This window comes from Falco cherrug, chromosome 11 (assembly GCF_023634085.1).
Source record: "Falco cherrug isolate bFalChe1 chromosome 11, bFalChe1.pri, whole genome shotgun sequence".
In the NCBI taxonomy this organism is placed as follows: Eukaryota; Metazoa; Chordata; class Aves; order Falconiformes; family Falconidae; genus Falco; species Falco cherrug.
Genome location: NC_073707.1, coordinates 4,651,426 through 4,663,847, shown reverse-complemented (window position 1 = coordinate 4,663,847; position 12,422 = coordinate 4,651,426). Strand labels below are relative to the sequence as shown.

The 12,422-nt window shown below is 61.5% G+C and overlaps 2 protein-coding genes across 33 annotated transcripts in view; one reads left to right on the top strand and one right to left on the bottom strand.

Moving 5' to 3' along the window:
- Positions 1-9: 9 nt before the first annotated feature.
- Positions 10-4,524, bottom strand: AGXT (alanine--glyoxylate aminotransferase). 2 transcript variants are annotated; one of them, XM_005436231.4, is made up of 11 exons: positions 4,236-4,523; positions 3,923-4,115; positions 3,237-3,301; positions 3,058-3,158; positions 2,761-2,831; positions 2,360-2,444; positions 1,968-2,063; positions 1,628-1,697; positions 1,415-1,510; positions 1,082-1,210; positions 10-652 (listed from the first exon to the last, which is right to left on the bottom strand). In XM_005436231.4, the coding sequence occupies exons 1-11, from the start codon at positions 4,488-4,490 to the stop codon at positions 545-547; spliced, it is 1,269 nt and encodes a 422-aa protein (XP_005436288.2). In that variant the 5' UTR covers positions 4,491-4,523; the 3' UTR covers positions 10-544. The 2 variants fall into 2 exon arrangements, with proteins under 2 accessions (XP_005436288.2, XP_027656905.1); XM_027801104.2 differs by lacking the exon at positions 2,360-2,444 and having other exon boundaries at positions 3,269-3,301; positions 4,236-4,524.
- A 1,319-nt stretch (positions 4,525-5,843) lies between these two features.
- KIF1A (kinesin family member 1A) overlaps positions 5,844-12,422 on the top strand; it is a 42,446-nt gene continuing 35,867 nt past the window's right edge. For 9 of the 31 annotated variants that reach the window (XM_055723905.1, XM_055723903.1, XM_055723914.1 and 6 more), the window contains exons 1-2: positions 6,279-6,465; positions 12,148-12,299. In XM_055723905.1, the coding sequence (XP_055579880.1) occupies positions 12,194-12,299 (106 nt within the window). In that variant the 5' untranslated portion in view covers positions 6,279-6,465; positions 12,148-12,193. Of the gene's footprint in view, positions 5,926-6,275; positions 6,466-12,147; positions 12,300-12,422 lie in introns of those variants that run through there. The other 22 variants (XM_055723895.1, XM_055723900.1, XM_055723894.1 and 19 more) reach the window with 5 other exon arrangements.

The following is a 12,422-nucleotide window of genomic DNA, read 5'->3' as shown; positions in this document are numbered from 1 at the left end:
GGAGCCATGGAGCAGCACACTGCCATGTTGCTTTATTGAGGAAAGATGGTACCAGGAAACAAGTGCATGTCTGCTCCCCTGGTAGAGCTGGGTGTGTCATTCCAGGGTACCTAATCTTGGGGGGGTGGCTGGTGTCCTGGGCTGCTGGGCTCTGGTGCAGGGATGGCCAAAGTTGATGGCAGTGGGAGGGAAGGGACCTGTGGTCAGACCCTGCATCCAGCCCTTGTGTCATCTTGCAGTAAGGCTGCCGTGCACTGGGGCCAGGGGAAGGGGAGTAAATGGGGGCCAGGCCATCAGGGTAAGGAGCGACCCTGCACAGGAGAAGGGGTTTTGAGCCCTGTCCTGCATCTGCTGAGCTGTAGCTCTCACCTCCATGTCCCCTGCTCTTCTACCTTCTCCTCGCTCTGTCTTGGGCTGCTGGGTGTTGCAGTGTTTTCTGCCAGCACCCTGGGGAGGCAGGGGAACCCCTCTGCCTGCCAGCCGCTCGCAGCCAGGCATGGGGGGAGAGCTGCACCTCCTTGTCCAGACCCCTTTGCAGGGGTGCTCACAGCCTGCTGTGGCGGCAGTGCCTGAGGGCGTCTCTCAGGGCACACAGCACACGGTCCACATTGCCACTGGTCGAGTTGCAGCCCATGAGGCCGATTCGCAGGACCTGGGAGGAGAAGGGTGAATGTCTCCCTGTAGCACCCACCTTTGCGGCCATGCCCCGGTGCTGTTTCCCTGTGGCCTGGCAGCAAAGCACAGGCTCCCACATGAAGCAGGGGGGCATGTGAGGAACAGCCATGCAAGCAGCCCAGTATGAGTGCGTGCACAACTCCCTGCTTGCTCCTATTTAACATGCAGTTCCTCTAAAGACATGTCACCCCGCTAATTATGTGTGCAGTTATCCAATTATGCCCGGCAATTGTGTGTGATTAGGAGCCGCTATGTATTGCTGCAGGCGATGGGATGCATCCAGCCGTGTGTTTGCTGTTTGCAGCCAGAGAGCACCCGTTAATCGTGGGGTGTGCTGCTGATGGATGTGGCTGCAGCTGGGTTCCGTGCCCAGATGTGGCCAGTGAGAGGGGAGGATGCAGCCCACCTTGCCCACCGAGGGCCCCAGGCCCCCAGCGATCTCAATGGAATAGTTGTCCATGAGAAAGGCTGTGATCTCCTTCCAGTCATAGCCCTCGGGCACCCTGACAGTGGTGACAGTGGGAAGCCTTGCCTTCTGTGGAAGAGAGAAAGTGGGTTAAATCTGCATCTCCTGGCCATGGCCCTGTCTCCCGGTGAGCCCCGCCGCCTGCCAGGAGAGAGTATTACTGGGGGTGGGGAGGCATATTGTTTTTCTCCACCACCAAAAGCTGCCCAGCCTTGTAGGGCCATGCCCTCACACTGCCCCTGCACCATGATGGTGGGCTCACCCAGCACTCACCTCCTCCTTCACGAAGAGCTCAAGCCCCAGGTCGCACAGCCCCTGGCACAGCTGGGTGCAGTTGGCCCGGTGGCGTTCCCAAGAGTTCTCTAGACCCTGCGGGCAGAGAGGAGCGAGAAGGTCCCCGCCACTGGTGGGCATCTCCTGGCACCCACCATTCCCCCAAGCCCCACTGGCACGGCCACTGCCCTCCATCTGTGTGGCGCTGCTCACCAGCTCTGCCAGCATGGCCAAGCCTTCCCGCAGGCTGAAGAAGCTGTTGATCGGTGCTGTGTGGTGGTACCTGCAAAACCCAAGGGGCACCCAGGTGGGTTCAGCCCAGCCCATGGCAGAGCAGTACTCCAGCTCATAGTGGGGGGAACCAGGGCACAGCATCCTCCCTCCTCTTCATCCAGCGCAGAGGGGATGCAAATCCCCCATGACTGCTTTGCAACCATTAGACAGGGTGATGGGGAGACAGGGCCTGAGCCGTGCAGGGCAGGCAGCCCCCGAGTAGGGTGAAGTCTGTGGCCAGGATGGCTGCAGCCATCTGTCCCAGACAGCCTGCCCTCACCTTCGCAGCTCCCCATCGCAGCCCCAGTAGTTTGCCAACCAGCTCATGTCCAGATAGAAGGACAGGGGCTTCGTCTTCCTCCTCAGCATCTTCTCCCTGCAAAGCAGAGTGATGGGGAGGAGCTGGACCTTGACCCCGCCAGCTCGAGGGGGGGAGGGGGTCAGTCCTGCGGGAGGACCCTCCTAAAGCAACACTAGGCCCTCAAAGCCAGTGCAGAGGTTGGCTCTGGTACCCATCGCTGCCCAAGGATGGGCCAGGCTCTGACCCTGCAGAACTGCTGCTGGGCATGTTCTCCAGAGCTGGGCTGTAGTGGATGGCTGGCAAAGCAGGTGGGTGACAGCCTCCCTCAGCCCCCCTGCCTTCCCCCCGGGGTGGGGCAGGGCTGCCCTTACCTGGCTCGCTCGCTGAACGAGATGGGGGCACTGCCAGGGGGGGCGTTGAGGACTTTCTGAGACCCCGAGTACAGGACGTCAACCTCTGCTTGGGAGGGGAGGCAGCTCCTTAGGGACTGGGGGCTCCCAGCAGGCACATGCTGAACCTCCCCAGTCCAGCTGCAAGTGTTGGGTGGGAAGCACAGAGTGGCACACGCTGCAGATCCTGCTTTTGTCTGTCCTGCTTTCGGGGGACACTCTGGCACTGCTGACAGTCCCCGAGGGGAACAGCAGGTGGACCAGTCTATAGTGCTGCTAGCCTGAAATGCAGGCAGTAGGACTGATCCCACTGCCCTCCCTCTCTGTCCCAGGTGTGAGCCCCCTTGTCCTGGGAGTGCCTGCGGTGGCACTGTGGCTCTTACCCTGCTGGTCCATGAAGATGGGGGCTCCCCCGAGTGATGCCACCGCATCCACAAGCAGCAGGCAGCCATGGCTGTGGGAGGACAAAGCTCAGATAGGTGTCCCTGCCATCTCCTCTTGCCACCCCTCTGCCTGCAGGCCTGGCATCCTGGTCCTCCCGAGGCCGCGTGTCTCATACGAGCCACTTCCAGCATCACAGAACAAGAGAAGAGGCTGGGCCATGTAAACCCCCATGCCCTGATCCCCAACGGCAACCTTGGGGTGCCGCTAGACCCTGTGGGTGCCTGCTATGCACTGACCGGTGGCAAAGCTCGCCCAGCCCCTCCAGTGGCTGCAGCACCCCTGTGGAGGACTCGCCGTGCGTGATGAAGAGCACCGAGGGCTTGTGCTGCACCAGGCCCTGCATGAAACAGAGGGGAAGGTGACCACCCTTGCTGCCAGCTCATGCCCACCACCCTGCACCATGGCTGACACTCACTTCCTCAATGTCCCACAGAGTGAAGTACTCGCCTGGGGGCTTCAGCAGCTCATGGACATTGGCTCCTGGAAGGGATTTGGGCAGAGGGAGAGTGAGGCTTGGTCAGGCTTCCCACTGGGCAGCTACCTGCTCTGCAGGAAAATTGGTCATGCATGAACCAGGAGTATGGCTGCCCACCAGAGTCTTGCCTCCCATGGATTTGCCCCGTGGAAAAGCCATAAACCACCATAAAAGGAGGGACATCACCTCAGAAAAAACCTGCAGTGCTCTCCAGTTACAGAAGATGTGCTGCTGGTCACTTGTCACAGCACTCTCCAAACTATCAAGCTGCAACAAGGTCTTTTACCATCACATACCAACACACTCTTCACGCCAGTTCTGCTGCCTTTGTCTCATCCAGGACACACTCTCTCTTCTCTTGTTTCTTCCTTGGCTGCTCTCTTCATTGGCTCTCAACCACTTAACAGAACCAGCCACAGCTGCACCTTATCTACATCGGCCAACCTGTGGCCCCTGAAGCCAACCCACAGTTGTATATTATCAATGCTAATTAACCCAGCTTCATTCCTCTACAGTCACTGCCACTGGGATGGGGAGACAGAGACCCAGAGGTCACATCCTGGCATCCTGTCCACAAGCCTGGTTCCCTGAGCCCTGCCAGTACCATCCAGCTGTCCCTGGCATACCCAGCCTCCTGGCAATGTCGGCAGCACGTTGTCCCCAGATGCCGTTGACAGCCACCAGTGCAGTGTCATCACGGTCCAGCAGGTTGAGGAGGGCAGCCTCCATAGCACAGTGGCCAGTGCCACTGATGGCCAGGGTCAGCCGGTTCCGTGTCTGGAAGGCATACTGGATGCCCGCCTTGATCTCATCCATCACCTGTGGCAGCAGGGGAACAGCCAGCACTGCTATTGTACCCCTTGCTCTGGCAGAGCTGGCCCAGTCCCTTGCAGGGGGCAGGGGAGGGGAGGAGAGGAAGGCTGGGCTGGGGCAGCTTACCTGCAGCACCTCGGGGTGCATGTGGCCCAGGAGCTGCTGGCTGCCTGCAGCCAGGATGCGGGGGGGCACGTTGCTGGGCCCTGGCCCAAGCAGCAGCCTCTCTGGCACAGCCAGGGGCCGAAGCAGCACCTGGGGCGGAGGGACGCAGAGCAGGCTGGTGGCCATGGCACGCCTTGCCATTCCCAGGAGCCGAGCCTGGAGGAGAGCAGCAGTGGAGGCTGCCTGTGCAGCACCCAGCACAGCGGTGCAGTGCATCTTGCGCCAGCAGTGTCCAGTGTCCTTGTGGACCCTGACCCCAAGGCTCAGTGCTCCCCGCCACAGGCCCGGACTCTGCCCCTGGCCGCCTACTTGTCCGGTTAATGTGCCACCAGTGCCATCCCTGCTGTCTCGGCCCCCTCATTTTGGGGGGTCTCCCCTTGCTACTGCTGGAGGTTTGCTCCCCAGGCACTCCAGCCTCTGGGACTGCAAGGACTCACGCAGACTCTGTCCCCATGGGCCCCAGGACACTGTGGCTGATTGTTCCCAGCACTATCTCAGCAGGTGGGATCCCTGCTCCTGAGCACACAGGTCCTGTGCCATGGGATGGTTGTGCCAGAGCTGTCCCAGCACAGCTGCCACAGTCACGAGTCCTCCAGCAGTACAAAGGACTTTCCCTGACCAAAGGGCGCCTGGCTAAGTGACAGCTCCTGGAGGAGGCTGGCCAGTGGGATGGTTTGCACAAGGGCAGAGCCTTGGGGTGGGACATGGCCACAGTCCCTGCTGCAGCGAGTTGTGCTCTGCAGGCATTACAGCCTGATGATGATGCCACTGACCACGTGTGCTCGCTCAGTATGCTGTGCTTGTCACCTGCCATGTGTACCCATGGTCCATCATATCATGCCTTTCCTCTGGCATGTTCTCTGCCATCCATACTCTGAAACACAAATGAGCTGCCTGCTTCCATCTCCTGGCCCTGCCAGGAGATGGTCCCTGGCTGGAGGGGCCACTGAGTGAGCAAAGCTTTGGGCTGAGGGTGACAGCTATGGGGTGGGGTGGGAAGGCTTGGCACCAGCAACTGGTGCTGAAGGTGTTTGGGACAGATGTGTGGTGCTGGCAACAGTGCCAGGTGAATGCACTTCTGCCTGGGCAGCCAGATGGCAGCCACCTCTGAGTGGGAGCCAGTGTGGCTATCACCACATGGATTATGGAAACCAGTTATCCTGGAGACTGCTGCCAGGTTATCATCTACCAAAGTGAATACAAAAAGTCGTGGTGTCCTGAGCCAGCCAGCCCCTCATCCCGTGCCCCAACCATGTGTTCCTCCTGCTGAGGACACTTGCTGCTGCCAGGATTGATGCTGGATGCTTGCAGGGTCTTTGAAACGCTCAGTCCCTAAAAGGAAAGACTTGCTGGAGACCCACCACTGCTGTGGCCAGTGGGTGGATGAAGACATCTCCACAGCCTGGGCCCCAGGGAGATTTGGGGAAAGTCTGGGGCAGGGAGGAGATGTGAGGCCTCGCAGTTGGTGTAGTGGTGCAAGGGAGGATGCGCTGCTGGAAACAGCTGGTGACAAAGCCCTAATCTTCTTTCTGCGCTGGCTCTAAATTCCTTGGCGCAGATGGACCAGGAGCTGGCCGTGCCGCCCTGGGCCCTGGGGCTGCAGAGCACGGGGCTCATCGGCCCCGAGGGGTGAATCAGCCCTGCACCAGAGGTGGGTGCGGGCCGGCGGGGGCTGGGGGCCGGCGGGGGCTGGGGGCCGGGGCCAGAGAAGGGGGGCTGGGGCCAGCGGGGTGCCCTGGAGGGGGCAGCTCTTCCCAGGGTACCGCGCCGGGGGGCGCCGGAGACGTGGGGGGTGCGGTTGCTGGGCGACGGTTGCCAGGCGACGGTTGCCGGGCGACACTGGGCCCCGTGCCCCTCCCCGCGCCCTTGCGGCGGTTCCGCAGCGCGGACCGGGGGTGGGGGGGATGCGCTGACGTCACCGCTCCATCCCGGGCTCGCGCCCTCCCGGTCCCCCCCCCCACTTCCCCCCGGCGGCGGCGGCCAACCAGAGCGTGGGGCGGCGCGGGCGGGGACCGCAGGGGCGGGTCTGCCGCCACCCGCACCGGCACCGGCACCGGCACCGGCATCGGCACCGGCACCGCACCGCGCCGCACCGCACCGCACGCGCGGCTCGGCCCCATGCCGGCGTCCCCCGCGCACGGCTGAGCGCTGCGCCCCGCCGAACCGGGCACGAGCGCGGGCACGGGCACAGGTAGGGGCGGGCGGCACCGTGCGGGACGGGGCAGCCCCGGCACGCCCGGCCGCGGCTGCGGCAGTACGGGCGCGGTCCGCGGGCTCCGTCAGAGGGGGGGCTCTCGGGGCTGCCCGGGATGGCGGGACCGCCCCGCCCGGCACCGGCGGGGGCGAGGCGTGGCGGGGGGAACCGGGACGCGCCCTCCCTGGGGCCCGGCAGGGCGAGGGGCTGCGGCCGGCGGCCATTTTGCGGGGCCCCCGAGGCGCGGGGGAGGGGGGCCGGGTGGGGGCTGCCCGTGGGTCCCCAGCGCGGCGCCCGGCGGGTGCCTCCTCGACTTCCAGAAAGATCCCGCCGCGGGGGCCCCTCCCGGGAACGGGGCGACGCCTTTGCGGCCTCGGCACCATCCTGCGGTGGGGAGGGGGAGGCTGGCGGCCCCGTCGCCCGCGGGAGGGGGCACACGTGCCCGTTTTCACCCCCGAGCCGCCCCCACTCCCGCCTGTGGGGCAGGTGGCGCAGCCATGAAGCTAAGCTCTCTTGTGGCATCATTATTACGCCTCAGAGTCAACGGCAGCGCAGGAAGGAGCAGGGGGTGCCCAAGGGGGGGTCTCTGGCTGCAGGGTGGGGGCTGGCAAGTGCTGCTACGCCGAGGCTCTTGCTTCACAAGGACGAGTCGCGGCCGCTGACGATGCGCTTGGGGCAGCTGGGCGAGGGCCGCCATGTCACTGCAGGCCAGCACTGATGGCTGCTGGCTGCAGGAGGGGTTGGTGCAGAGCCCTGTGCTTGGCCACCCTGGCTCCCAGCGAGCAGCCCTGCACCTGCCACATTGTCTTCCTCTGCTGCCGCTGCCTGCCTCCTCCTCCTCCTCCCCCTTGGGGCAGCATCCCTTCCCCCAGACCCAGCAGACCCCCTCTGTGCTGGGGTCTCCTGCCTGCTCAGGTCCCATGCCTTGGCTGCAGGGTTCCGTGTGGACAAGGAACCAGCCAAACATCTCCCCTGCCACTCCATGGCCATCCTTCCATGCCCCAGTGCCCAGAGCAGCCCCTTGGCAGGTGGCCTCAGTGGCATGGGGATGAGTGGGGGTGTAGCAGACACCCCCACACACCCTCCGCTGGGGTATGGCTAGGGGTGTGGTGGGCTCTGCCATCCCCGCAGGCTGTTGTTGACCTCCATTTTGTCTGGGAGGTGACAGCTGGCGCTGGCACAGATGCTGCCACCACCCTGCTGCCTCCCTGTGTGTGGCCAGAGCTCCCAAACCCTTGGGGATGTCAGAACCTGGTGTTTCCTGCCCCCCTGGCTGTCCACCCGTCTCCATGCCCAGTCATGCTGGTGATCCACAGAAAGTCGCTGCCTTTTCCATGCAGCTTTTCCCTGCTGCAGGCTTTAGTGTGTGGAAGAGAGGGAGGATGTAGAGAGTAGGTGACGGCGTGTGAGGTGACTTGCCTTTGCAGCAGGGATAGGGAGCTGGCTGGTGGTAAGCAAAACCCTTCATCTACGGCCTTAAATTTGCCACCTGCAAATTTAATCTGCATTGAAATTCTCAGGGAGCTGCAAACGCAGCCCTGAAGCCGTGTCCCCTGTTGGGGTGGGTGGGAGGCAAGGAGGCACAGGGCAAGGTGGTCATGATGGTACTGGGGAAGCGGGGGCCTGGATTTCAGCTGGGCATTGCAGGGCACTTGCTGCTGCCCTGGGCTGTCCCCTGATCTGCTTCCCCGCCCACGGGTGCTGCTCCAGGGAAAACTGCACCGTCATGGCCCCTTGTCCTGTGTGGGGCGGGAGGTGAGTGGGGAGCAGCCGCTGGGCTCAGCTGACAGGTGCCGATGATGCACTGTCATCTGGGCCAGCTGCCCCCACAGTCTCCCACTGTCCTCATTGTCCCCAGAGCGAGGGGCAGGGTTCTGTGGTTCCAGATGGACCTGGTGGGCCCCAGTGAGGGGGGCAGAGGAAGGGCTCATTAAAACAAAGCCTGTTGGTGGCTGAGAACACCATGGCTTAGGAGGCACAGCCAGATGGGGTGTCCACCCTCGCCGCCAAGGTGACGTGGGCACGCATGCAGACAAAAAGAGAATTTCACCTTGGATTTCCCTGGACACAGGCAGCTCTTCGTCTGCCAGTGCTGCCTGCAGCCCTGGCGAGGCAACCCCTGCCCTGTGCTGGTCACAGGGGATGGGCCATCCTGGCCATGCTGACCCGTGTTCGCATCACTCAGGCCCCAGCGTCGGGCAGCACCCAGGGGACCAGCTGCTGCATGCCCCGCAGCATCCTTAGGGGAAGTGTTTGCTGCGGGTGGCACTCGGGGACAATGCTCCCATCCCACTGGTCACCTCTTAGTGGTGGCAGAAGGGCTCCCGGTTGGTAGCCTTTGGACTTAAGAGAGCTCTTGTTAGCTCATCTCTGCCCAATTAATCTTAGCTGATCCAGTTAATCATGGCTCTCTAGGCTTTTTGCTCGTCACCGAGGGCTGGCGGGTGTGTCAGTAGGGATGGGCAGAGTGCAGCAGGCTGCGCAGGAAAGGGGGAAGTGATGCCCTGCGGGGTTGGGGGCAGGTCCGTACATGCCCCCCAGCGCCATGGCCCTGGGGACTGTGCTATCCTCCTCTGCTGTCTCCTGTGTGTGTGGGGTGGCCCTGGGAGGAGGTGGGGAGGGAGCAGGGCCGCTGGGCTGGCCCACTCCCAGTGGAAGGCTGATAGCAGCTTATTGAATTTCTCGCGATGGCGCATTAAGCAGGCTGCAGCTGACTGTCCCCAGGCAGAGTGAGCTGGCTGGGCTCGAGCTGCTTGCCCTGGGGGAGGCTGCCGACCCCTGCCCTGCCTGCCCACAGCCTGCCCGCTGCAGGGTGTCCCCTCCCTCTGCAGGGTGCTGGGCACCTGTGCCCGGCGGTGCCGGTGCTGGCCGGTGGTGCTGCCGTGTTAGGCGTGCTGCAGGCTGAATTCCTCACTGTGGCTGAGCCAGGAAAATAAGAGTTGGAAGGAGGAGAGGAGACTCGGGAAGAAGCTGGGTGGGGTCTGCCAGTGCTCCCTAAGGGGTCCTTGTGCTGCGGTGGCAGAGATGGGGCTAAGGGAGCTGCAGAGGAGCAGGGGGGAAGTGGCGTGTCGCTGGCTGAGGAAGCTGAAGGAAATGGATGGAGACAGAAAATGGAGCCGAGCTTGCAGCTCTGCAGCATGGTATATGGGTAGGGAGCGGGGCCCGTGCCACGGGGCCCTTGCCACGGGGCTAGGCGAGCCAGGTGGCTTGCTGGGAGTGCACTGGGGTGGGAGGGAGAGAGGAAGGGTCCTGCTGGCAAGGAGGGGGCTTCTCAAGGCCAGTGAGGGTGAGCTGGCAGGGGTACTGGTGTGGGGCTGAGTGGGCCTTCCCGGCAGAGGGAAGAAGGCAAGCAGCCACCAATGAGGGCATGCAGTAAGGTGAGGCACTCAGAAAAGTGGGACAAAAGAGAAACTGGAGATTCTACGTGGGAGGTGAAGTGACAGGGCTAGAGGGGGCTGTGATGGGAACGGCATGAGGGTGGGAGGGAATGAGGGGCAGGGTCTGAAGCTGCCCATGGCAGGCAGCTGTCAGTCCCAGGGCTGGTGGGGTGGCTGATGGGTGTGCCATTCCAGCACCAGTGGCTCTTGCTGAGGGCTATGCCACAAGGCAGGAGCCTAGGGACCTGACCCACCTGGGAGCTGGAGAGACTGCTCAGTGGGGGGAAGAAAGCTGTCCTGGCTGTGGAGGAGGAGAGGGAAATGTTTGACATGGGCAGTTGTTGGGTGCTGTGTGGGGTTTAGCCCAGCAACAGATCCATCGTCCCTAAGCACCAGTAGTGCCACAGGGTGCAGCAGCTTGAGCCAATGGCCTCATGTGAATGCAGCCCTTCCACCCAGGAATGTATCCCGTTGGGTATGTTGGTTGAGAAAACCCAACTTTTTCATTCCCCTTTGGCATGGAGTCATGTTTGATTTTTCCTTTCTCTTCCATATGAGAAAGCAGATAAGTGGGGAACGCAGAGGGCCGTTGGTACGTGGCAGCCTGCTCTCTGGCTGAGGGGCTCAACGGTGATGTTAAAAGCCCGCTTAAAATAATCCACGCTCAAGAAAGCCTGAGTCTCAAATGCTTGAACTCTGGAGCTGTTGGGATTTAAGGGTGCAATTGCTGGCTGAGGACAGTGGGAGCTCTGGAGCCATCCCAGCAGGGCAGTGAGAGGGAGGGAGGATTTGGGAACACTTAAGAGGAGAAGATTTGTCCTCCTCCTGCTGTCAGGGATGCAGACTCAATTTTAAAACAGGCAAAGCATTTTTCAAAGACAGAGCTGAGCTTGTAATACTTTCTGGCTGCAAATGTTTCCATTGCACCATGAATATACCTGCCTTTGGGCAGAGCGTACATTGGTTTTCCTCCCACCCCCTTTGGAAATGAAAACTGGAACTGTCAAACCTCAGTTAGTTTTAAAGCCATCTCCTTCTCTTGGGACACTTTCTGTGGATTTATTTTTCTCTTCTTCCCCCCCTCCCCTCTGCCTCCTTTTCCACAAATTCAGCTCCACTTCCTTTGGGTCATGGTCCACATAACCAGAGCTGTGCCATTGATCTACTTCCTAGAGTGAGCATCCCAGTGGCAAAGACCAGGCTCAGAAAGCCCTAGGGCGTTTGCAGACACCCTTGCAGGAGTCCTGTAGGCATGGATGCCAGAGGAGCCAGTGCCTGCCTGTGCTGTGGGGTGCTGAGCTCCTCTTCCACTGGTCAGCTCAGCATGAGGAGCCAGGGAGCAGGGGATGCGCAGAAGCGGGGATGGATGTTAGAAGGCAGGAATGGTTTTTGTCAGGGCTGATCCTGAATGACCCAGCGGTCAAGGGAGGGACCCCAGCGTCATTTTCTGGCCAATGCCAGGTAGGCTTAACTGGGACTTGGGGAGGGTGGGACAAGCTGTAGAGAGCCTGGGCACCCGTGCTGGGATGAGAGGCTGCTGTGGGAGATGTTAGATAGCAGTTTGTTTCATCTTGTGAGGTTTGTGATTTATTAGCAAAAGGAGTGGAAAAATGATCGTGAATTGGAAGCTTCAGCTGAGTGCGATTGCCACTGGCTTGCTGGCTGGTGCTGCTCCTGCTGACGCCGCACATCTGCTTGTGCTGGGAGCTGAATGAGAGGCAAATACCAGTGGTTGTGTTCAACAGCCACCTCCTTTCTCGACATGAATGTAATGCCATCATTTTCCTCCCCTGCCTCCACCCAGTCCTGCTGACCAGCCAGTCCCTGCTCTTCGGGGGCTGGGGCAGAGGCAGGAGGCTTGGGTGATGGGCAGGGGGTTGTGGACTTGCTTGCAGGCGAGGGGCCACCTGCTCAGCACCGTTGGCACCCTGGGATGGAAAAAACACTCCCTGGGGGTCACACTGATGCTGACAGTCCCTATGTGCCCTGTCCTCTGCTGTGGGCGCCCACTGAATAATGCCACAGGGTGAGGGAGGGTGATGGATGCTGCCCTGGGGTAAGGGCAGGGATGTCCCCTAGGACTGAGCAGGGATTCCTGACCTGAGATACAAGGGGAAGGGGGAAGAGGCAAAATGTGGGCAGATCAAGGGATGAAGCAAAATGTCATCTTCCACACAGAGACAAACTAGCGTTCCCAGGAGGTTTCATTGCACACGATTTCTGTTCATTTTTCTGGCACATCTGTGAGATGGGGATTGGGATGCAAGCTTTCCTAACCCCCTCTTTTCTTCCCTCCCTGCAGGACAGCTGCTGCTCCCTGCTAGCAGGACCCACCTCCAGCTGGTGCAATGGCGGGAGCATCTGTGAAGGTGGCGGTGCGCGTCCGGCCCTTCAACTCCCGGGAGATGAGCCGGGAATCTAAATGCATTATCCAGATGTCGGGAAGCACCACCAGTAAGTGCTGGCGTCAGGGGAAGAGGGGCTCGGGAGGGCTTTGGGTGCTACCTGGGGAGGAGTGCGCATGATCTGGCCACAGCAGCAAGTGCTGAGCTGCCAGGACCTTTGGTGTGGTTGCCA